Source organism: Vulpes vulpes, chromosome 10, assembly GCF_048418805.1.
Source record: "Vulpes vulpes isolate BD-2025 chromosome 10, VulVul3, whole genome shotgun sequence".
Taxonomy (NCBI): Eukaryota; Metazoa; Chordata; class Mammalia; order Carnivora; family Canidae; genus Vulpes; species Vulpes vulpes.
Genome location: NC_132789.1, coordinates 5,030,928 through 5,054,881, shown reverse-complemented (window position 1 = coordinate 5,054,881; position 23,954 = coordinate 5,030,928). Strand labels below are relative to the sequence as shown.

The 23,954-nt window shown below is 49.9% G+C and overlaps 1 protein-coding gene across 2 annotated transcripts in view; it reads left to right on the top strand.

The window, feature by feature from the left end:
• The window catches only part of AACS (acetoacetyl-CoA synthetase), a 56,745-nt gene that overhangs the window by 3,578 nt on the left and 29,213 nt on the right, over window positions 1-23,954 (top strand). For both annotated transcript variants that reach the window (XM_072722668.1, XM_072722669.1), the window contains exons 2-7: window positions 3,835-3,938; window positions 5,479-5,599; window positions 12,600-12,713; window positions 16,081-16,178; window positions 21,517-21,631; window positions 21,843-21,924. In XM_072722668.1, coding sequence (XP_072578769.1) covers window positions 3,835-3,938; window positions 5,479-5,599; window positions 12,600-12,713; window positions 16,081-16,178; window positions 21,517-21,631; window positions 21,843-21,924 — 634 coding nt within the window. The remainder of the gene's footprint in view (window positions 1-3,834; window positions 3,939-5,478; window positions 5,600-12,599; window positions 12,714-16,080; window positions 16,179-21,516; window positions 21,632-21,842; window positions 21,925-23,954) is intronic.

Sequence of the window (23,954 nt, the reverse complement as noted above, 5' to 3'; positions counted from 1 at the left end):
CTTCACTGACTGAGCCCCCCAGGTGCCCCACCAGTCAGCCTTCTTGGGTGCTTTACATGCATCCACTGATACTGTCCTCAGTAAGCTGGCCAGGTACATGCTGCTTTGACCCCATTCCCCAGCTGGGAAAACAGAAGCTCAGTCTGGGTGGGGATGTTGCAGCTGTGAGTGGCGGACCTGTAGTCTGTTTCCAGAATCATTAGTCTCTTCTGCATTATGTTGCCTTTCGAATGTGGGGGAAGGCTCAGGGGAGGCTGGTAGGCAGCTGTCACCCAGCTCGATAGCCGCTTGTCACTATGTGGTGTGACAGTGCCTTAGCCATCCAGGAGAGCAAGGCCACGGCTGAGGTGTCCCTGACCTGGCCTGGCCTCAGAAGTAGCCCTTGGTCATTTCCATAACATCCTGCTGGTGACACTGAGGAGCCCTGCTCAGTGTGGCGAGGGGGGCAGCACACAGATGGAAGTGTGGGAGGCCAGAAGCATAGGCGTCTAACCCCAGGAGAAGGCGGGAACACCGAATTTCACAGTACGTTGGCAGCTAGATCAGGTTCTTCGTGAGCACAGTGCAGATTGAACCACACGTGCCCATGGTGGGTCATCGGGGCTTCAGGAGTGCAGGCTGTGAGTAGGGGCTGGGAGGGGGTGAGTGGGGGCTGGGAGGGGCCCCTGCTGGTCTTGGAGTCATTCTTGATGACGGGGCTGGGCGGGGCTGGGTCTTGGAGGGTGGAGGAGTTTCTGCGCCAGGTCCATCCTTTTCTCTGTGGTCCTCCTAGTGTTAGGGGGCTGTCGGGACTGCTCAGTTCCCAGATTGGCAGGCAGGTGGCATCTTCCTCCCTGTGGACCTTGTTGGTGACTCACTGTTGATGGGCTCTTGCAGTCTTCAGTGGGCGCGTGGGTGGCAAGCCTTTGGTCCATCTCCGTGTAAGCTGGGAGGGGAGAGAGTTTTTTGTCTTGGAACTCTGCCTTTTGTGAGGATCAAGATGACCAAAAACAAAGACCAGGAAAGAATGGAGCTGTGGGTCTGTCTGGGGGCAGGGCAGCTTCCCCAGTGGGGGCTGGGCAGGGGCTCTCTCTCCCAGGGCTGCCCTGGGTCTGCATTTGCCCCACCTTCTGGACCAGAAGCTGGAGTGCCCCTGCTCATGAACGCTTTCAAGTACCTGCCCAGCCCTGTCCCAAGGTCGCAGCCCATCCCATCGCGTCAGCTAGCCTGGCTAGCCCGGTATGTGTCGTGCCTCTGCGAGATGACCTTCACTGATGTTAGTGGCTAACGTGCCAGGTGCTTTCTCTCTGCCAAGCCCCGTTTTTAGTGCTTTGTGTGTTTTGATTCTTTCAGTTCTTGACAGTGACCCTGTGACAAGTTCTATTATCTTCCTTTCATGGAGGAGAGACTGAGGCCCAGGGATGATTGATTACTCATCTGAGCTCACATAGCAGGTTCTGAACCCAGATTGTTGCACTCTGGACCCTGTGTCTTTAAGGACATGCTCTACTACTCCCCGGGGTCACCGTTGTTATTCCCCTTTTGCAGACAACAATCCTGAGACTCAGGGGGCGGAGCAGCTTGCCCATCACCATTGGTTGTAAGTGTCTAGCTCAGCCCTGGAGCACAGGGTTACCTCTCCTCTGTCATGGGAGCATCCATATCCTTCTCCAGTCAATCTCCAGGTGACACATAGGGAAACTGAGTCCCAGAGAGGCAGACTGGCCTACCTGAGGTCTCTGAGCATGGTCTCTAGAGTCAGGGTTGGCCCTGGTGTTCCAGATGCCTGGTCCCTGGTGTTTTTCCCTGCATGATTGAGCAGGTGGGTGGGGCTGGAGGGCAGTTCTCCAGGGGCTTGGAGGAGGTACAGGCATCATTGCCAGGATTCGCCCTGAAGCCCTGCTCCTCCATCACTGTGTGACACGTGTGCCACCTCTCCCTGTTTCATCCCCAGTTTATCCTTCTCCATCCCTGTGGCAGCCCCTTCATCTGGACTCTTGGCTTCCTCCCAGTGTCCTGATCCTGCCCTTGCTGCCAGGGCCAGTCCCCTCCTTCTGCAGCAAGTGTCTGCTGTCAGAGCTGTCTCCCTCTACGTCCTCCCTCCCTGTCCACCAGGACTGGGGACAGGATGGGCCATTGAGTCTTCAGCTGACTGATGGGAGGGAGAGACTTCAGCCTCACCTAAGTGTTGGGCCCTTTTTTTTTCTCTTCCTGACACCCTGCTGGTCATCTTCCTGCAGTTACCTGGTTCCTGCAGCACCAGCATATGAATGGAGAGCCTCTCACAGTATGTGGAGATTAGAAAGGCCCAGTGAGGGGCGGGGACCATCCCAGGTCTCAGGATTGGAAGCTGCTGTGGAGAGGGGCCTTCCCTTTGTGTAAGAGGGAGTGAGAGGAGTGTATTAACTTGCCCATAAAATCTGGAAAGACACACAAAACTCTTTAACTGGTTACTTCTGGACAAGGAAAGTTAAATGATTATAGGGCACGAGGGAGAGGAACTTTTTCCTGTATGATTTATATTTTGTTATTTTGAATCATGCAAATGTATTGCTTATTCAAAAATCAAAATAAATCACCATTCCTTCCTCTCCCCTAACACTGTTACTGGCACAAGAAGTCATCAGTGAGCTTCTAGTTTTGCACTTCTGGGTTTTGAAGTCTGTTGGATGTGGCTTTCCTAAGTTTGTATGATGTAGTAATAGCAAGCTTAATGTAGTTCTCTGATTCTGTCCAATTCTGTGTAAGGCCCTGTTCTAGCATCTTATGTGTGTGTTTATGCTCATTTAAATCCTCCCAAAGCTCTGTCGGGGGGGGGGGGGGTGCTATTAACTATGTCCATTTTACAGATGGAGAAACAGAGACACTGTGCTCAGGTAACTTCCACAAGGTCACACAGCTAATAAATGGCCAAGCCAGGATTTGGCTCCAGGGCCCATGTTCTTAGGCATGTTGATTAGGATATGAAATCACTGCTTCTTTGCTTCATTTGTTTTAGGGACTAGCAGTGGTAGATTTGCTCCCATTGGTAAGAATTAGGATACTCCACCTCCCTCCGACCATTTCTTTTTTTTTTTTTTTGAAAGATTTTATTTATTCATTAGAGATAGAGAAAAATGAACAGGGGTTGGGGGTTAGGCAGAGGGAGAGGGAGAAGCAGGCTCCCCACTGAGCAGGGAGCTTGCAACATGGGGCTACAACATGGGATCCATGTGGGCTCCATCCCAGGACCCCAGGATCATGACCTGAGCTGAAGGCAGGTGCTTAAGGGCTGAGACACCTAGGCCCCGCCCCCAGATAATTTCTTATCAGATGCCTTTAACCACTCAGACATACCTGTAATTTGTTAGGTGTGTCCCATCTTATTATTGAACTGCCAAGGGCAGCCTGGGTGGCTCAGCGGTTTAGCGCCATCTTCAGCCCAGGGTGTGATCCTGGAGACCCTGGATCGAGTCCCAGGTCGGGCTCCCTGCATGGAGCCTGCTTCTCCCTCTGCCTGTGTCTCTGCCTCTCTCTCTCTCTGTCTCTCATGAATAAATAAATAAAAATCTTAAAAAAAAGAGAGAGAACTGCCAAGACTTTCTTTTTTTAAAAAAATTTTTTAATAAGATCTTATTTATTTGAGAGAGAGAGAGACAGATAATCAAGAGAGCATGAGGGAGAGGGAGAAGCACGCTCCTGCTGAGCAGGGAGCCCAACATGGGGCTCGATCCCAGGACCCTAAGATCATGACCTGAGCCAAAGGCAGACACTTAACCAACAGCCACTCTGGCATCCACCTGTCTTAAAAATGTTTTTCGAGATAAGACTTTCTAAGATTTGTTTGAGCTATGTGCCATTATATTTTATTTTTAGAAAATTATGATGACTTATACCACTGGTCAGTTGAATCATATTCAGACTTCTGGGCAGAGTTCTGGAAATTCAGTGGACTTGTCTTCTCACGCATGTATGATGAGGTAAGTAGGGATTTTGCTTATGTGTTATCTTTTTATGGTTTTGTTCCAAAATAAAGTGTTCATTTTTGGGAACACTGAATCATATTTTCTTTTGAAGCCTCACATCAGTGGGGAAAAGTCATTGTTCTAGGGAGTTGGCAGAAAATTGTGTTGAGGTCACAGAATCCATGGAGACTATGCAACCTCTGGACTCTGATGTGTGGACCCCAGGCCCTGACCTGGGACCTTGAGCGATCCTACGTAGCAGGGCATTATCATATTATTTTTATTTTATCTTAAAAAAAAAAATTAATTGTGGTAAAATACACATAGCACGATTTATCATCGTAGCCATCTTAAAGTGTCCAGTTCAGTGGTGTTATTAAATACATTCACATGGCTGTTGTTTTTTATTTTTATTTTTTTAAAGGTATTATTTATTTACTCATGAGAGACACAGAGAGAGAGGCAGAGACATAGGCAGAAGTCTCGCTGCGGGGAGCTCAATGAGGGATTTGATCTCAGGACCTGAGATCATGACTTGAGCCTAAGGCAGCCACTCAACTGCTGAGCCACCCAGGCGTCCCTGCTGTGGTTTTTTAAACTATCAATAGTTTTATTATTATTTTAAAGATTTATTTATTTATTCATGAGAGAGATACAGAGAGAGGCAGAGACACAGGCAGAGGGAGAAGCAGGATCCTCACAGAGAGCCTGATGTGGGACTCAAACCCGGGACTCTGGGATCATGCCTTGGGCCAAAGCTGAGCCACGCAGGCGTCTCAGTTTTATTATTTTTTAAAATCCGAGTTCAGGGAACATTTCTACTCCTTATGTTGTCAATCAGTGACCATCTGGGGAAAGCAGGTCCTGTTACTTAAAGTATAAGTTAATTGTGTTTTGGTTTGACTGTGGGGCAAACTGTTCTGAAAGGCTTGTCTGTAGGTACTTGGGGAGGGAGTCCTGGGGCCCGGCTCCAGGGAGTTGCGGTGAGAGGGGCAGGTGGATGCCGTAGCTCCATATCCTGGATTTTAGGGTATCTGGTCAGATCCTGGGGCACATCTGCCTTATTTATTGTCCCCTGCACCTCTCATAGAGTAGGTGCTTCATAAAGATCTGTTGAAAGAGTTCATTAGTGGGGATGGTGTATTTTCCCTTGGCATTAATTTCCTTTTTTTTTTTTTTTTTTTAAAACTACGTTGAGGAATAATGAACCATGAAACCGTATATATTTAAAGCATCTAATGTGATGATTTGATATATGGATGCACTATGGAATTAACACACCCATCACCTTACTTTCTGTGTGGCGGGGACGCTCAGATCTCCTCCCAGAGGCTTTGGCGTGTGAGACCCTGTCTGATGAGGGATGATGAGCTCCAGGGCCCTAATCTTTCAGTTCTAAGCCTTTAGGCCAGTTTGGTGGTCAGTCTCTGAAATGATTTAATGACGCTTTGGGCCAGTGAGTTAGCAGGCTTCCCGGGAAGTGGAGTCACTTTTATTTACTCCTGGTGTAGATCTCACCTGTGTGTGTGTCTTGCTTTGCTGTCATTCTCCATAGGTTGTGGACACGACAAAAGGGATTGCAGACATCCCCGAGTGGTTCAAAGGCAGTCGTCTAAACTATGCGGAAAACCTCCTGCAGCACAAAGAGAATGACAGAGTTGCCCTGTACGCTGCGAGTGAGTCCTCCTGGCTCCCTGGGTTTCCCTCTCTGTTTTCCAGGTGCCCCTCATGTGAAGGGCCAGATGGCTGGAGAGGCTCTGACATAGTCAGATTGCCATGTGTGTTTTCAAACAACATCTTGGCGCCTCCTTTTTTTTTTTTTTCCTTCCTTCTTTATTTATGGAAAAAGCATGTGTCATTAAACATCCCATCTTAACCATTTTTAAGCATACAGTTCAGTAGTGTTTGAGGCCTTCCCATTGCTGTGCACTGGCTCTCCAGAACATTCACCTCCTGTGACACTGACACTGTATCCACAAACCACTGGTTTCCCCTCCCTGCCCCAGCTCCGGGTGACCACCTCTCTACTTTCTGCTCCTGTGATCTGATTACTGTGCACACTTCCTAAGTGAGCCATAGTGTTTGTCCTTTTGTCACTGGCCTGTTTCAGCATGGTGTCCATGTAGTCGTGTGTGACAGCATTTCCTTCTTTTTTGAGGCTGCGTAGTATCCCCTTGTTTGGATATCCCACATCTTGCTTGTCTGTTGATCCGTCACGGGGCATGTGGGCCACTTTCACCTCTTGGCTGTTGTGAATCAGGCTATGATGAACGTGGGTGTGCACATAGCTCCTTGACACCTGGCTTTGCATCCTTTTGGATATTTACCCAGAGGTGGATCATATGATGATTCTATGTTTAATTTTCTGAGGAACTTCCTCCATACTGTTTTCTGTAATGATTGCTCTTGGCACCTTTCCAATGTCATTAAAACCTGTTGACTTTTTCTTAGTGCTGGAGAGGGGAGAGAACAGTGGTGTGATCCTGTTTTATGAGAGAAATGAGACACCTGATACTAAGTAACCAGCTCAGAGTCACCTGGACAGTTAGTGAGGGAACTACAGCTAGAATATCTGCCCACTATTGTGGAGAATCTTTTGCCACTGAGGCAAGCCGGGCATCAGGAGTGAGCTACGTAAGACGGGTTGGGAGTGCTCATGTTATCTTTTCTCCCAGGAAAAAAAAAAAAAAAAAAAAAAGAATATCTGCCCACTGACTTTTCCTTTTAAGATACAGTTTATTTATTTTTATTTATTTATTTATTCATGATAGATAGACAGAGAGAGAGAGAGAGGCAGAGACACAGGAGGAGGGAGAAGCAGGCTGCACACCAGGAGCCCGACATGGGACTCGATCCCGGGACTCCAGGATCGCGCCCTGAGCCAAAGGCAGGCGTTAAACCGCTCAGCCATCCAGGGATCCTTAAGATAAAGTTTAAAGCATATTCTAGTTTATGTACTAAGCGTGTTCTAGAACAGTTGGCATAAAGTATTTGAAATAAATGAGGACTTTCTTAGTAAGAAGACCCTGTGGTTGGCCTAATTAGTTCAATTTTTGTGGTAAGCTTAAAGTTTTTGTGTTTTAAAGATTTTATTTATTTATTCATGAGAGACAGAGAGGGAGAGAGAGGCATAGACACAGGCAGAGGGTGAAGCAGGCTCCATGCAGGGAGCCCGACGTGGGACTCGATCCTGGGACTCCAGGATCACGCCCTGGGTCGAAGGCAGGCGCTAAACCGCTGAGCCACCCAGGGATCCCAAGCTTAAAGTTTTGTAAAAAAGAACATTGGATTTGTGTCGTGTTGGTAGAGTTGGAGGTATTTCACAGTGGATTTTCCAGGTGTCTGTGTTTTTCTCTTTTGAGTTATAAAGGTTTACTAACTCATTAAATTAATTAATTAAATTAAAATAAAATATTTTATTTATTTATTTATTTGAGAGAGACAGAGAGGGCATGAGTGGAGAGAGACCCCCACTGAGCAAGGAGCCTGATGTGGGGCTTGACCCCAGTACCCTGAGATCATGACCTGAGCCAAAGGCAGACGCTTAATGGACTGAGCCACCCAGGTGCCCTCAACTTACTCATTTTAGACATAGCATGTGCCACTATGTTGAGAGGAAATAGTGCCTCAGTAGAGGAGACCGAACTTCATTGGACCTTTGCTGTTCATGACTCACAGCTTCCAGTTTTGGGACAATGACAGGATCTAATGCTGCTGAGCTGTCCACGTGAGTGGGACGGTCTGCCCCATCCTTGGCTCTTGCTGCCTGCTCTCAGTTCTCGCAGTTGCCAGGGTCCTTGCTTCTAGCAGCCCTGGTCTATGCCACAAGTTACTATTTGTCGTCAGAGGTGATGTCAGAACCCAACCGATTGTGCTTGTCTGAGTGGGACCTGGAATAGGGGTAGCTGAGGATTTTTTTTTTTTTTTTTTTTTTTGGGGTAGCTGAGGATTAGTGGCTGTGTGACCTTGGGCGAGCCCCTTAACCTCTCTGGGTTTGTTTCTGCCTCTGTCAGTTGGAGAGGAGGAGAGTATCTACTTCAGGAATATTGTAGAGCTTAGATGAGCGACCATGTATACACGTGTGTGTGACAGTCCTCGCCACAGAGGGAACGTGTGCTCAGGTGAGGTGGTAGCTCTGAAATCCCTGCGTGGCTTTGAAATCCTGGCTGTCCGCTTCCTCCTGTGGCTTCCTAGAGCACATCTTCCGGGGATGGGGCCCAGGCCCGTGTGTATTTTGAAAGCCCATGGGTGGTTAAGAACCACAGAGTTTCGTCTTTTTGTGGTCTTTGGGCTGTTGGGTATTGTTCTGCTCCCTTCCTCGGTTCTTAGCTGGGATGCAGTTTGGGCTGAGTGCAGAAGCAGCCTTGGGGTGATATTACACCTGAGTCTCTCCCTTGCTTTTTAAGGAGGTATTTGCAGGGCCACCCATCCAGTCTCACTTGTTCTCGGATCTGTCTCAAACGTCTCCTCAGCGCAAGGTGCTGGGGATGTGGTGTTGAACAGGACAGATGAGGTCCCCGTGCTCGTGGGGCTGATATTCTAGTGATATTTTTATTTACTGATTATTCAGTAAATAAAAAACATACAGAAGGTCCCCGATTTAGGATGGTTCTACTTACGACTGTTCAACTTGATGGTGATGTGAAGGTGATACACATTTAGTGGGAAGCATTCTTGGAATTTTGAATTTGTCTTGTCCCAGGCTCGCGATCTGTGGTCCCTTTCTCTCCTATGATGCTGGGCAGTGAACGTAGTGCCCTGTCAGTCGTGCGATCACCAGGGTCACTGACTGCCACCTGCACCCACACAGCCATTCTGTTTGTCACTGTCCATGCGGTCCTCGGTAAATGACACGGGAGTCAACACTTATAAAATAGGCTTCGTGGTAGATGATTTTGCCGAACAGGAGCTCACGTCGGTGATCTGAGCACGAATTAGGTGGGCCAGGCTAAGCTGTGGTGTCCCATAGGTCACGTGTGGTAAATGCAGGCATGCTTTGAGAGAAAACCAGTAGGCTAAGCCTTAGCTTTGTAAAATGAATGAAGGACATTTTCCTGGGGTTCCTTAAACTCTTCAGGTTATAATAGGAGTTGGTTTACACCAGGGTTTCTTTTCTTTTCTTTCTTTCTTTCTTTCTTTCTTTCTTTCTTTCTTTCTTTCTTTCTTTTTTTTTTAGAGATTTTTATTTATTTATTTATTTGAGAGAGAGAGTGTGAGAGAGAATGGGCTGGGGGAGAGGCAGAGAGGGAGAGGCAGACTCCCTGCTGAGCAGGGAGCCCGATGTGGGACTTGATCCCAGGACCCTGCAATCAAGACCTGAGCCAAAGGCAGGTGCTTAACTGACTGAGCCACCCAGGTGCCCCTCACCACCAGGGTTTTGGTGGTGAGCGGTGTGGGCATGCCGACTACATGACCCTGGTCACAGCAGAATGGGGCAGGGAACTGGCTAGAGGTGCTTGGCGGCCGCGGCCCCTGGGAGGCAGAGAGTGGTGGAGGCTGGGAGAGCAGTCATCCTTCAAGTGGGACTTCATCCACAAGAATCATCCACACCTTTACATCGCATAGGCCAGTGGTTCTTAGCATATTCACAGGGTTATTGACAACCCCTCTGTCTTGTTCCTGTTGACTCTGTTATCCCAAAAGGAAACTCCTCCACAGCCCCTGGCACCCATCAGTCTCTTCCGTCTCCACGGATTTGCCTGTTCAGGACATTTCTAGATATGGAATCACACACCGTGTGGCCTTTTGTGTGTAGCTTCCCACTTGGCCTTGTGCTTTCAAGCTCCATCCACACTGTGGCAGCTGGCAATGCGTCCCAGTGATGCTTCCTTCCTCCTCATGTCCCATGAAGATGTTTTATTGTATGGATCCAGCATGTTCCGTCTGCCCGCTAGAGACCCTTCATGGCCTGTCCCGTCCCAGGCACTAGGCTCCCTTGGTGAACCCCGCTTGGTGCATTTTATGACCTGAGGAGTGGGAATGCCAGGCCTCTCCTTTATCTTTCTTCCTGCTCCCTCAGAGGTATCCACGCTTTCACCTCAGGCCTCGCCTGAGGTCCTGGTTTCTCCCTCTGGAAAGTGGGAAAGGTCAGATGTAAATCTTCTGGCAAAACCTGAAGACCGGTAATGCTAGTGGTAAAACAAATCAGTGTCCTGGGTGGCTGCGTGTAGGCTGACATGGTTGTGCACGTTCATGCTCTTACTCTCTCTCCCTCATGTGCATATTGACTGCACCCAGACCCTGGTCCCCCCGCACTTTTTTTTCTTTTAAGATTTTATTTATTTTTTCATGAGAGACACACAAAGAGAAAGTCAGAGACATAGGCAGAGAGAGTAGCAGGCTTCCTGAGGGGAGCCTGATGTGGGACTGGATCCCAGGACCCCAAGATCACGACCTGAGCCAAAGGCAGATGCTCAACCACTGAGCCACCCAGGTTGCCCTTAGACCCTGTAACCTTAAACCTGGCTGTGTCTTGAGTACGGGTGAGGGAGGTGTGGTGGTAATTCTGGGTGTGCTGTGTCTTTTCCACACTTCTTCCTCCCTCCTTCTCCCACCATTCCCTCTCTTTAGATATGTGAGCTCCTTTTTTTAGTGAGCCCCCCTTGTATTTGCCATGGAAATAAGTGCCCTCAAGCTGGGGATCAAACATACTTTACAGATAGGGTACCTTCTTAAGCCGAGTCCTAGATCGGTTGGTTATCGGCTTGGGGACTACAAGGTCACTGTGTTTTGTTTCCTCCATTCCTACTGTCCCCTGCATGCAGGTGCTCAGGCACCCTCAGCAGACTCCATCCCTCCTACATATGATCCCAGGCGAGGCCACGAGGTGCCGCCAAAGGAAAGCGTTCACTGGTGCCTTCGTGCTCCAGCGAGCAGAGCAAAGCAATATGCATCAGCCCCATAGTGATGCAGTTCCAAGAACAGCTGCCTGCATGGCACATTTTGTCTTTGAACAGTGGGTTTCAGGTTGCTGAGTGTTTTTATAAGATAGGAAATCATATGAGAGAATGAGAATGTGGGAGAGGTAATTGTGAGGCTGCCCAGTGAGGAGAGAAAGGAACCAGAGGTAGGCATGTGTAACTTTAAGGAAATGGGAAAAGCCAGATTTACACCAAAGAGAAATCAGGATGTTTATTCACTTTGGAGAAGTGATGCTTTGTGTTGTAGAATCGAACAGCAATTAGCAGTCAGGAATAAAATATTCGTATCAAAGGTAATGGTCAGGGGCACCTGGGTGGCTTGGTGGTTGAGCATCTGCCTTTGGCTCAGGGCGTGATCCGGGAGTTTCGGGATCGACTCCAACATCAGGCTCCCTGTATGGAGCACAGAGAACCTGCTTCTCCCTCTGCCTATGTCTCTGCCTCTCTCTGTGTCTTTCATGGATAAATAAATAAATAAAATCTTTTTGAAAAGAAAAGAAAAAGGTAATGGTCAGAGGAATAATGTCTTTCACTTATAAAGTATATTCATTTTTCTTTTTTTTTTTTAAGATTTTTATTTATTTATTCACAAGAGAGAGAGAGACACACACACAGGCAGAGAGAGAAGCAGGCTCCATGCAGGGAGCCTGATGTGGGACTTGATCCCGGGTCTCTAGGATCAGGCCCTGGGCTGAAGGCGGTGCTAAACTGCTGAGCCACCCAGACTGCCCTAGAAAGTATATTCAAATAGTTTTCTCACACCCATGCAACATCGAGTCTTGGTCATAGTCATTTTCTTTAAAAAAAAAAAAAAAAACAAACACATTTATTTGAGAGAGAGAGAGAGAGAGGGAGAGCACAAGCAGGGGGAGAGGGAGAGGGAAATTCCTGAGCTGACTCTGTGCTGATCATGGAGCCTGACATGGGGCTCAGTCCCAGGACCATGAGATCATGACCTGAGCCAAAATCAAGAGTTGGAGGATCAACCAACTGAGCCATCCAGGTGCCCTGGTCATACTCATTTTCTGTTGCTATGTAGCAAATTACCCATAAACCCTGGCTTAAAATCCTAAACCCTTAGTGTCTCACAGTTTCTGTGGGTTGTACATTCAGAATGGGCTTAGCTAGATTGTTCTGCCTTGGGAGCCTCTCCTAAAGTTGCAGTGAGGATGTTGGCAGGGGCTGCATCATCTGAAGGATCGACCAAGTTGGGCCAATCCACCTCCAAGATGGTGTACTCTCATGGCTGTCGGCAGGAGGCCTCCGTTTCTCACTGTGTGGCAGCAGGATCTTCTCGAGTGAGCTAAGTGGAAGCTGCTGTGTCTTCTGTGATCAAGCTCTGAAGTCACTGTCATCTCCCATGTCATATTGGTTACCTGGCTCAGGCTGCTTCAGCGTGGGCAGACCCACACAAGATCAGGAGTGCCATGGGCATGGTTCACTGGGGCTGTTGTGGAGGCCACTGGCTCACCACCCTTTCCCACTGTTGCCACCTGTTAGGTGGAAATTCGTATCTCACTGTTGTCATGCATGCACGTTTCTTCGATAGTGAGGTTGATCGTTCTGTTGTCTTAGGCTAACTTCCACACACACACATATACCTTCTTTTCCAAGAAGTTGAGTCAACCCATGTCTGTATGACATTTCTGGGCACGCGTTTCTATACTGCGTTTAAACTGTGCAAGTTTTCCTCCTTGTCTGTGATTCAGAACCTTTCTTTAGGGTTGTCTCTACCGTCTGTCTCTTTTCTCCCCAGGGGAAGGCAGAGAGGAAATTGTGAAGGTGACGTTTGAAGAACTGCGGCAACAAGTGGCTTTGTTTGCAGCAGCAATGCGGAAAATGGGTGTGAAACAAGGAGACCGGGTGGTTGGTAAGTGTTTTTGGTTCTGGTTGTGGTTGGGTGGGGAGGCTGAGGCAGAGTGACTGGCTTGGAGGCAACTTCTGGACAAGATGGCAGATGACATGCAGCCTCGTGGGACTTTAGTGGTCCACACTCCATGGAGGCTAGATGAAGAAGGAAGGTTGTGGTGCAGGGAGAGGGCAGGACAGTCGGGGAGCAGGGACGGTCTATGCAAAGGCCCTGAGGCTTGTGGGTGCAGGGTACCTACAGGGGTGACAGGTACAGTGGGCTGGGTGTGCAGAGCGGGTGACGTGGCTGGCAAGGACTGTCTGTGAGGAACCAGGGTTGGAGTCCTGAGATGTGAAGGGGAGGCCTGGCTCTTTCTCCCTCCCCAGTCCCTGCCTTCCTTTGTTCTCTCCTAATCTAGGTGGTGAGTCACCATTTCCCACCTAGAACGATTCAGGTTTTCTTTTCTTCTTTTCTTTTCCTTTCTTTTCTTTTCTTCTTTCTTTTCTTTTCTTTTCTTTTCTTTTCTTTTCTTTTCTTTTCTTTTCTTTTCTTTTCTTTTCTTTTCTTTTCTTTTTTCTTTTCTTTCCTTTTCTTTTCTTCTTTCTTTTCTTTTCTTTTCTTTTTTCTTTTCTTTTCTTTTCTCTTCTCTTCTCTTCTTTCTTTTCTTTTTTTAAGATTGTATTTATTTATTTATGAGAGACACAGGGGCAGAGACATAGGTAGAGGGAGAAGCGGGCTCCCTATAGGGAGCCTGATGTGGGACCTGATCCCAGGACCCCAGGACCACCATCTGAGCCAAAGGCAGACGTTGAACCGCTGAGCCACCCAGGTGTCCCTACAGTTTTCTTTTCACTTAGACTTCTGGAGAAAGTTTAAAGGCTTAAATGTAGGCCTGTTCTCCATTGTAGGGAACTGCAATTAACTTTGATGTGGGTAGGTGTGTCCCCGGGGGCAAGCAGGGGGGCGATAAGAAGACTTATCTTCCACACAGGCCTGTGATCAGGGTGCTAGGCTGCCTCCCCCACCCTGTGGTGGTGGGACCGGGGCCACAGGGCAAGGGTGGCAGGAGGAGGAGCCGCTGCTGTGCCTCTCCTGGGGGAGCTCACCGCAAGCTGGCATTCAGTGTGTGTTTGCGAAGAGGGTGGCCTTATCGTGTGTAAACTGAGTAAAGGCCTGTACCTGGTCTCCTCTGATGATGGCTGGGCACGGAGTCCCTGCTCATGTGTTAGTTGACTAGAAGGAACCAGATAGTGAGGGACACACCTAGCTGCCTCCTGTCTTAGCCCTCCCTGGGGTCTTTCTGTGGTTGCTCGTCTCAGCAGGGTCCCTGCTGTCCCATGGCAAACCAGCACCACTCTATCCCCACACCATGCTTTGTGTTCTTTTGTTGTCTTTACTGACTGCCTGAAGTCTTGGGATTATTTGTGTGCATACATGGACATCTGTCTGTCCTATCCTGGAGGACAGGTGCTTGTCTTCTGTTTGCAGCTGCATCTTGGAGGAAAGCTGGAGGATCGATATGGAGTGAGCAAATGTTGGTGCAGGGCCCGTGGTCATGGCAGGCATGGTGTGGGCTAAGCCTCGAAATTTGGGGTTCTTTCAATTTAATCTACCCTTTCCTAGAAAAGGAATTCAGGAGATCCTTCTTCCAATTTTCATTTTTTATAAAAAATCTCTTTTGAAGCAAATGTTTTCTGAGAGAGGGAGAAGTGGAGAACCGGGTATGTCAGGGCAGATGGCCGAGACTCCCTCTGGGCCGTGTTTTCTTGGGGGATGCCCCGACTCTGCGAAGTCAGGCTAGTGCCCGGTGATCTGCCCTTGTGAGTGTTACAGTGTGGACACTAATGTGACCTGACCATAGTTCCAGGATGGGGGCTGTGTTTCCTTGAAGAGGGTGAGAGGGAATGACTCCCCAGGTGGGGAGGACATGGGGAGATGCTCGAGGGGCTTCAGAGACTGCACTGGGGTTGTGGAAGGGGGGGGTTCTCTTTTCTGTGATGTGCTCATCTCCTGGTCCTCTGTCCATGTCCACCAAGTCTGGGTGTTCAGCCTCCTGGACGGGGTCCTGTCCTGCCTCGGGGACACTGCAATTTACATAGTAAGCTCAGCTGACATCCATGGGCCTGTTGGTGCCAGGCACTGGGTGCAGCCCTGGGCTGAGCCCTGCCCTCGTGGACACTCCTGACTCAGCAGGGAGATATGGCCAACCTGAAGGAACGGAAGTCCTGAGTGCTGTGGTCAAGAGGCACCTGAGAGCAGCAGGGAGGGAAGCAAGGGTGAGAGCTGCGCTCAGGGCCCTGAGGCTGTGGAGCTTCTGTGGCCACTGGGGGAGCTCTGTGGGGGAGCACTGGGCATGGCCCCCTGTGCCCCGATGCCTCGTGCCTGCTCCTTTCCTCTGAAACATTTAGGATGATCTGTGTAATTGACTGCAGTCCCTCTGGCCACAAAGACTCCCTGCGTCTCTTGTCAGAAAAGCCCAGCCTCTTGCCAGATGGAGGGTCTTTGGTGCTTCTCTGCCCCTTACAGGCTTTTTTAGGTCTTGTGACTGATTGCCCTGCTCATAGTCTTCATTCCCCTACTGCCTCTCCTTTGCCCCTGCATCTGTCCACCTGTCTTTCCATCTGTCCACCTGTCTTTCTTTCCATCCATCCATCCATCCATCTTCCAGCCAGCCAGCTCACCAACATCCCAGGGCCTTGATATGCAGGGCATAGTAAAAGGCATTTGGTAAAGCAAATAACAAAACAGGCAAAGGCCCTGCCCTCACGTGAGAACCAGATATGAAATTGCCAATTATGATTAGTAGATGTAGGTGGTTATTAAGGTAAATTTGGTCAGGAGAAATAGAGTATGCTTTGTGGGGACTGGCCAGCGAACCTGAGTTTATCAGGTGGCCTTGGAGAAGGTGTCTCTGGGAAAGTTTCATTTGTATTAAGAGTTGAATGATGAGTTTGCAGTCAGGTAGGCAAGTGTGTGGAAGCATGTTCAGGCACAGTAGACAGCCTGTGCAAAGGCCCTGGGGCAGGGGATGCTTAGAACAACTGGAGAACTGAAAGAAGGCTGTTGTTACTGAGCTCAGAGTGGGAGGTGGAACAGAGAGAGAGAGGGGAGGCTGGGGCCGGATCCTATAAGGGCTGCAGGGATCACTCTGGTTGGAGTGGGTCAGAGGGGGTGACAGTAGGACGTGGATAGGCTGACAGTAGGTGGAGGGACCTTCTGAGTGGGAGATGTCAAGGCATCGGGGTGAGGTGGGGCTGGTCATGCTCCTTGGACCGGCCAGAGCCAGCCCCTCTCCCCACTCCTGCCCTGGCTGTCAGTAGAACCTTTTAGAAGTCCATCACATCCAACATACCCCAAATCCAAGCCTTTCTCCCTGGACTGATTACAGGTTATTTACCCAACGGTGTGCATGCCGTGGAGGCCATGCTGGCTGCGGCGAGCATCGGTGCCGTCTGGAGTTCCACATCCCCAGACTTTGGTGTGAACGTAAGTAGGGGTCCCCACTGAGGGGCCAACGTGGGTGGGTGGCCACTGCAGTGGAAACATTCCCATGTGATTTCCGCCAGGGCAGGCTCTGCCACCTGATGTCTTGGGTAGGGGTGTGGACAGCTGTGGTGCAGGATTGGCAGGGCTGGAGGGAGACATTGTCATGATGGCCTCCCACCTCACCAGCCAGTGACATGAGAATGATGGGAGAGAAGGAGCCAGAGGAGCTGAGTCTTGTTTTTATTTATTTATTTTATTTTATTATTTTTTTAAATTTTTATTTATTTGTGATAGTCACAGAGAGAGAGAGAGAGAGAGGCAGAGACACAGGCAGAGGGAGAAGCAGGCTCCATGAACCGGGAGCCCGACGTGGGACCCGATCCCGGGTCTCCAGGATCGCGCCCTGGGCCAAAGGCAGGTGCCAAACCGCTGCGCCACCCAGGGATCCCTGAGTCTTGTTTTTAAATCGAAAGACAAATGAATCCTTTTTCTTTCTACTGTTACTAATGTTTTGTCCACGTGTAGGGACTGCGTGAGCGTGTGTTCAAGTGACAAATGGCACATGGAGATCTAGCTGGAGATGCTTGGTCATCTCTCCTTGGATCTGTGACCACAGGAGATTTTCTCATGTTTGTATTCTTTAGGTGGTCATCTGGCCTTGTTCACAGAAGTTCCCCTGAGGCCTCTGTGCGCTTGGGTCCATCCCTGCCATTTCTGATCTCTTACTTTGGATCTGTGCTGTGTGTGGGAGGAGAGCAGGTCCAAGGGGACCTAGGACCTGGGGTGCAGCCAGCTGCTGAGTGACCCAGGTGGGGGCAGGAAGCATGTGCTCAACCCCAGTGTACAGGACAAAGAAGCAGCCGAACAGGAGTTCCGTGGGGCCAGGGACCTTTTATGGTTGCGGAGCCTTGGGGAGGCAGGGCCCTTGGGAGCGCAAGGACAGACCCCTTAAAGGGCACAGTGGGCATCCATGACCCTGTCCACTCTTCCTGGCACGGCCCCTGCTCCGGGCACTGGACAGCGCAGCCCAGCGGCTGAAGGTTGGCCAGGCCTTGCTGATGGTGCACCCTTGGGTGAACTGTTTCTCTTCACGTATGAAACAGGGGTGATGGGAAGAGAGAGGGCCACGAGATGAGCCTGTGGTTGGCACCCCTCGGCTGCAGGCTCGGCCACTAGCGATGTTGGGGCTCAGTGATTTGTGGTTAGCGTGTCTCGGCTGCAGGGTAGGTTTCTGTGTATGAGCTTGAAGCTCACATTTACCTTGAGGCTTGCTGTTCCGGTGAAGGTGGTCTAGGTATGTCTCATTTCCCCCACACCATGCAAAGGAGGGACAGACATGCTTCTCTGGCACAGGGGCCTAGAGAAGTGATGTGATTGGCTGAGTCTGGGGTGAGGGCTCTGCTAAGTTCAGGGAGGAGTGGCTGCCCTAGACCTCTCTGCTTGGCCATGGTTTTTCTTCTGGGGCTTTCCCCTGGCTATGCCTGGTTGTCCCATTGAGGACCTCTCTGGATCAGCAAGGACTGCTCCGAGATAGGAACTCTCCATGTGGCCTGCCCAGGACCCCAGGCTCTCAGCAAGGCCGGGTGAGCTGTTGGGGCCAGCGGCATCCTCACAGGAGGGTCCCAGGAGGCTGGGGCTGGGATCCTGGGCACTGTTAACCTCAGATCCTCATCAGCCTTTTGGCTGTGTTGCTCAGAAGCAGGGCTGGGAGCACAGCGTGGTGTGGTGGTTCCTGCCTGGGTTCAGGTCTGGCTTTATTGCTTCCTGGCTGTGTCCTCAATACATGCTATGGGGAGCCAGTAAGGACCACAGGATTAATGCTTGTGTTCAGTTGGTGGCAGCACTGGACACACCCATCAAGGTCAGTATGTGTTAGCCTGTTATCAAAGGGTGGGTGCTGGGGCGCCTTAGTCGGTTAAGCATCTGCCTTCAGCTCAGGTCATGATCCCTGGGTCCTGGGATGGAGCCCCATATTGGGGGGGGGGGGGTCCCTGCTCAGCGGGGGGTCTACTTCTCCCTCTGCCTACCACTCCCCCTGCCTGTGTGTGTGTGTGTGCACTCTCTCTCTTTGGCAAATAAATAAATAAAATGTAAAATAAATAAAAGCCCAAGGGGCACCTGGGTGGCTCAGTGGTTGAGCATCTGCCTTGGGCTCAGGTCATGATCCTGAGGTCCTGGGATCGAGTCCCACATGGGGCTCCCCACAGGGAGCCTGCTTCTCCCTCTGCCTGTGTCTCTGCCTCTCTCTGTGTTCCTCATGAATCAATAAATAAGTCTTAAAAAAAAAAAACCCAATACCCCAAAGAGGGAGTGTTTTTGAGTGACATCAGAGCTTTAGAGCTAGTCACAAAAATGTTGGGAGAGCTATATGTGGACCAGGGGGTGGTCATAACCTTCTAGGGATGGAATGTGGGCACTTCACAGAGAACAGAGCTCCTGATTGCCCTGATGGTGTGTTGTGTCTCTGGGTATGGGGTGGAAAGGGGTACGATGAAGGCAGGTGTCCAGCCACCTCCCACTTGGCTGCTGTCATGGGTCATTGCCCCGTGCAGAGTGTCACCACCAGATGCCTCTCCAGGCTGCTCTGCAGATGCTGGTGTGCACTAGATGGCAGCGTGGCTCCACTCTCTCCACAGCCTTAAGAATGCTGGGTCCTGGGGAATCCTTCTTGCCTGATGGCCTGAGCCTCAGGAGAGCGCTTCTCGTGCGTGGTCAGGAAATGACAGGGCCAGACGCCTTTCCACTAAGATGCTTCACTCTGGGAAACTTCTTTGTTTACCTTTGAGTTGGTGGCTTTTTAAAAAACATTCAGGGAGTCCAGCCTCTGACATTCACACATCTGAGAGCCGCGCCTGCACCCTCAGAACGTTTTCAGATCGTGGTATGCATGCACATAAATAGGGCAGCTGTCCCTGCCCTGGCTGGCTGTCCACATGATTCTACACAGGCTGCTGGTGTCAACGCCCGATCGGTGGCCCAGCACTCTGTTCAGGTCAGATGTACCATCACAGGTGCGCCTGTCTCACTGCAGCGTGAAGGCGGTGGTGGCCGAGCGGCTCTCCTGGACTGGCCAACAGCTGGTTTTAGATGCTCAGAGATCTTTTTTTTTTTTTTTTTTTTTTTAAAGATTTATTTATTTATTCATTCAGAGAGAGCGAAGAGAGAGGCAGAGACACAGGCAGAGGGAGAAGCAAGCAGGCTCCATGCAGGAAGCCCGATGTGGGACTCGATCCCGGGTCTCCAGGATCACACCCCGGGCTGCAGGCGGCGCCAAACCGCTGCGCCACCGGGGCTGCCCTTGATGCTCAGAGATCTTGACTTGTGCTTCATCAGCCAGGACAGCCTCCACCTGGGGCCTCTGAGTTTGTGCGTGGCCAGAGCCCAGACCTCTGGTTCTGAAGCACTGTGGTATTTGCTGTGGGTTGGCTGTCACCATGGCTGAGAGCTCTGTGATGTCTGAGCCCCAGCCCCTCGTGGGCTGTGTCCTTTCATCCTGGGTTTGTTGTCACCTTGCATAGGGGAGAACAGGACAGGTGCTAGATGTTCTGTAGATGTTTCTGCTGCCTTCCTGGCTCTCCCAGTCCAGCTCTGGGCAACCCCTCCCAATCCAGGGCTGTCCTGCTGGCCTTTCCCTTCCCTGAGCATTGCCAGTGGTGCCCTCTGCCTGGGAACAGCCTCTCCCCTCCTGCCCAGCGCTGCCCAGGAGAGGTGCCCCCCTGGCGCTCTCTGGGTTGCTCTGGCTGGTGCTTCCCTCTTCCTCCTGCTTCTTTAGTCAGCAGAGGATCCAGCCCTGTTTTCTTCTGCTGCCCTCTGGTTTCCTGTCCCGTGGGCTGGTCTTCCCAAGTGGTCACAGCACCACCAGTTAAGTGTACCAGCCTGTAGCCCCAGCTCCACCCCTGGCTGCTTGTGGATGCTGGGCATGTTACTCACCCTGGCAGTACTGCCTCGAGGATGTGGAGTATATATTACTGCCCTGCCCCAGGGGTTGTGCAGGCCAAATGTGGGGCGGGGGGGGCTATAGCAAGCCTGAGTGGGGCCTAGCACACAGCACTCAATACCTGTTCCAGGATTTTTATTGGCAAAAATTTCTTTCCCAGATAAACCAGCAGCTCTCAGCCCATCTTGGAATCCTGAGCTTTAAGAGTACAATTTATTTTGCTGTACTGAGTTTGTACATCACCGCTGTGACTTTTTTCAGCCTCATGGTTGTCCTGGTGATTCTCACGAATCTTCAGTGTAGCTCTTCCCATCACATGCATGGACGAGCTGCCCAGTCTTTATGTCTCTCCCTTTTGCTTCCCACCTCCCTGTGGTGTCGAAGACTGGGATTTTCTTAGGAAATCCTGGCTTCACAGCTTGTGTTCTTAGAGTAATCTGGGTGTTGATTATAAACCGCTGGCCTTGGATCGATGTACAAGGGAATGGAAGGGCCATTCTGGGTGGTGCCTTCTCAGGTGTTGTGTTTGCTTTTTAAAAGATTTTATTTATTTATTTGAGAGAGAGTGTGAGAGATCATAATAAGCCAGGTGGTGGGAAGCAGAGGGAGAGGAAGAAGCAGATGACTCCCTGCCGAGCAGGGAGCCAGATGTGGGTTCGACCCCAGGACCCTGAGATCATGACCTGAGCCCAAGGCAGATGCTTAACTGGCTGAGGCCCCCAGGTATCCCCAGGTGCCATGTTTGTGGATGAAGAGGGCTCCACCCAGGTCTGAACTTCAGGGAGACCTGACTGGGAGTGCTTTTACCTGTCACCCCTGGGAGAACACTCAGGTTGTATTGAGCATGTCAGTGGGAGGCTACCCCTGTCAGTTCGCATCAGTTCATGTCAGTTCCAGAAGCAGACTGTTACCTGCATGGGAGGCGTGGCTTCTTTCAGAGAGAGAGATGTGCTTGGCAGGATGGCAAATTCCACGTGTGGTATAAACAGACAGTGTGGTGAGCCTGCCTTTTATTTTTATTTATTTTTTAAAAGATTTATCTTTATCTCATGTGCTAGAGAGATATGTTCAGGGCTCTTTCTACAGAGTGGGGGTTCTTTCTGGTAGTGTCAAGACTCACTTCACAATTTCCCCATCTTACTAACTTGCATTTTGCTATTTCAGTGTCTGTAAGTCCTTTGGTATTTCCTTATGTTGATGTTTTCCTCGAAGTGATGTTCACTTCTCAGGTGCAAGTCGTGGTTTGCTTGGCTTTCTTTAGTGGCCTCAGGTGACAGGGACATAGGAATGAAGCTAGTGTGTCAGTAATGAGTCTCCTTTCCCTCGAAGCAGACCCTTTGGCTGCTGCGGGGTTTTGCCTCTTGCATGACTGATGCGACAACCCTTTCCTTCCACTCACAGGGTGTTCTGGACCGCTTCTCTCAGATTCAGCCGAAGCTCATCTTTTCCGTGGAGGCCGTCGTGTACAACGGCAAAGAGTACAGCCACATGGATAAGCTGCAGCAGGTGGTGAAAGGTGTGTGGCTCTCCTGGGTCTGAGCTGGTACAGCAGGGGGCAGGATGTTTGGGTGAGGGGTGCCCAGGAGCCCCAGGGTCACAAGGGCCCCTGAACCGCAAGCAACAGAGCCCTGTAAAGCCCCTCCTTTGGTTGTGTTAAATTTGTAAAAAACACAACCACTAAGTATGTTGTGTCCTATAAGCCTGTGTTCCTCCTCCCCTCTCTTCAGGACTTCCTGACTTGAAAAAAGTGGTGCTGATTCCTTACATTTCCTCGAAAGAGAAGATAGACATTTCCAAAATTCCGAATAGGTAAGCCAGCCACATGCTGACTGTTGGTTCCATGCAGAACCCACCAGAAGTCCCGCTTGGTAGTTGATTCTTCTTGAGAATCCTTTCACTGGAGCCGTAGCGTTTTAGAGGCGCAGGAGGTTTTGGTTAAAAACCACACTTTGTAATTGGCCATCTGAGGCCCCAGAGGGAATCCCCCGAGGCCACTCAGAGACTTAGTGGACGGAACAGAGAGAGAGTGCCCCAGGAATACTCTGTCAGTCTCTCTGCTGTCCCTTTCAAATGTCAGGTCAAGCCTAGCTCCCTGATGGAATAGAATTAACATTTGCTGCTGTGTGTGTACGCAGGTGCACACAGGTGCACGCATGTGTGGTGCATGTATATGCGTGTATATGTGTATGCATGAATATGCACATGTAAATACGCTCACATGTGTATATGTATTTTTCTCTTAGGACTTTTTTTTTGTCCTCACTGCTAATAGTAGCTTTCTCTGTTTTTCTGACATTCGTAAGTTGGTACATCACATGCCTTAAGTACCAAAGAGAATTATGAATGATTTATTTTGGAATAGGAATCAAGGATGTGGGTTATGGTTTGGTCAAAGCTGAATCTGTCCCCAAATTCTTGGAGTTACAACCCTCTCTTTTTTCTTGAAACAGTCATTGAAGGAGAGTTCTGAGGTCAGTTGTGTTTACCTGTGCAGGGTTGTCCGTTAGACCGTGGGAACCCTGCCAACCTTGATAAATTACAGCCAGATGACAAGCCCTGGTCCCAGTTCACACCATGAACATGGCTCCCCTGCTTTTCTGTTGGGGGCCATAGCACACACAGGCCAGGGGCCCCACAGTGGCCCAGCTTTCATCCTTCTGAATGTGTTCATTAGCAATTGATGTGAAATTAGAGCATCCTATAGAATCACGTTAGCCACTTCATTTAGCTTGATACAATGCAAAAATCTCCCTCTAGCCCGCTCTAGGAATTAGGCCTCTGCTGCTCTTCGTCCTTTGATTACTGGATGCTATGGATAAACTATGGCTTGGAGACCTGGGGTGGGCACGGGGCTGCCCTTTGGGATTTTCAATTTTAGAAGAGCAACAAGAGTAATTGCTATTTACTGTGATTTATAGGCCGTTTGGAAGAAAAGGTTTTTCTCTGTGTGAAGCATCCGATTAGATTGGGCACTTTGTGTAAATGAGATTCGAATGGGAGGTGGAGGTGGAACAGGGCTTTTGTTTGCCAGAAGGTTCCACAGGGAATAATTTTCCTGACACTCTGGAGCAGAAGGCTTTGTTTGTTTACTTCTTGGAGTCAGATTATTCTGGACGCTCTTTATAAACCTCTGTGCCTCCTTCACAGGACCTCTTATCCTTAAGAGGCCTTCCCACGCACAACAGCACAGTTTTTCCCTTTTGTACATGTGCGTGTGTTCCAGAGTAATTATCCTCAGCAGATTGATGCAGAGTTTAACTCATTCTTCCCCTTCCACAGAAGAGAGAAAGTTCTTCACAATTTATCAAAACAGCAGATTATCACCACCCCCCCCCCCCTACTTTTAAGCCAGTGGAGAGAGAGGGCCAGGATCCGGGTTCCTGCTCATCTCTACGTAGGAAAAGAACCTCTCCCAGGATGGTTTGTGGCTTCAGCTGCCCTGTTTGTGCTCAGAAAACAAATGTGTTCCTCATTGGCTGGTTTTTGGCCACATGGATTCGCACTTTATGTCCGGTTTGGGGGCACATTTCTTAGATAGTAAGTCAACAGCCAGGCTTGGGGATTCCTGGGTGGCTCAGCAGTTTAGCACCTGCCTTCGGCCCAGGGCATGATCCTGGAGTGCCAGGATCGAGTTCCACATCGGACTCCCTGCATGGAGCCTGCTTCTCCCTCTGCCTGTGTCTCTGCCTCTCTCTCTGTGTGTCTCTCATGAATAAATAAATAAAATCTTAAAAAACAAAAAAAAAAAAACCCAGCCAGGCTTAATTTTGTGTCTGGACAGAGATCTGTACCTGGCTGTTGTCCTCAGGAGTAGTATTCAATGACACGTGATACATACA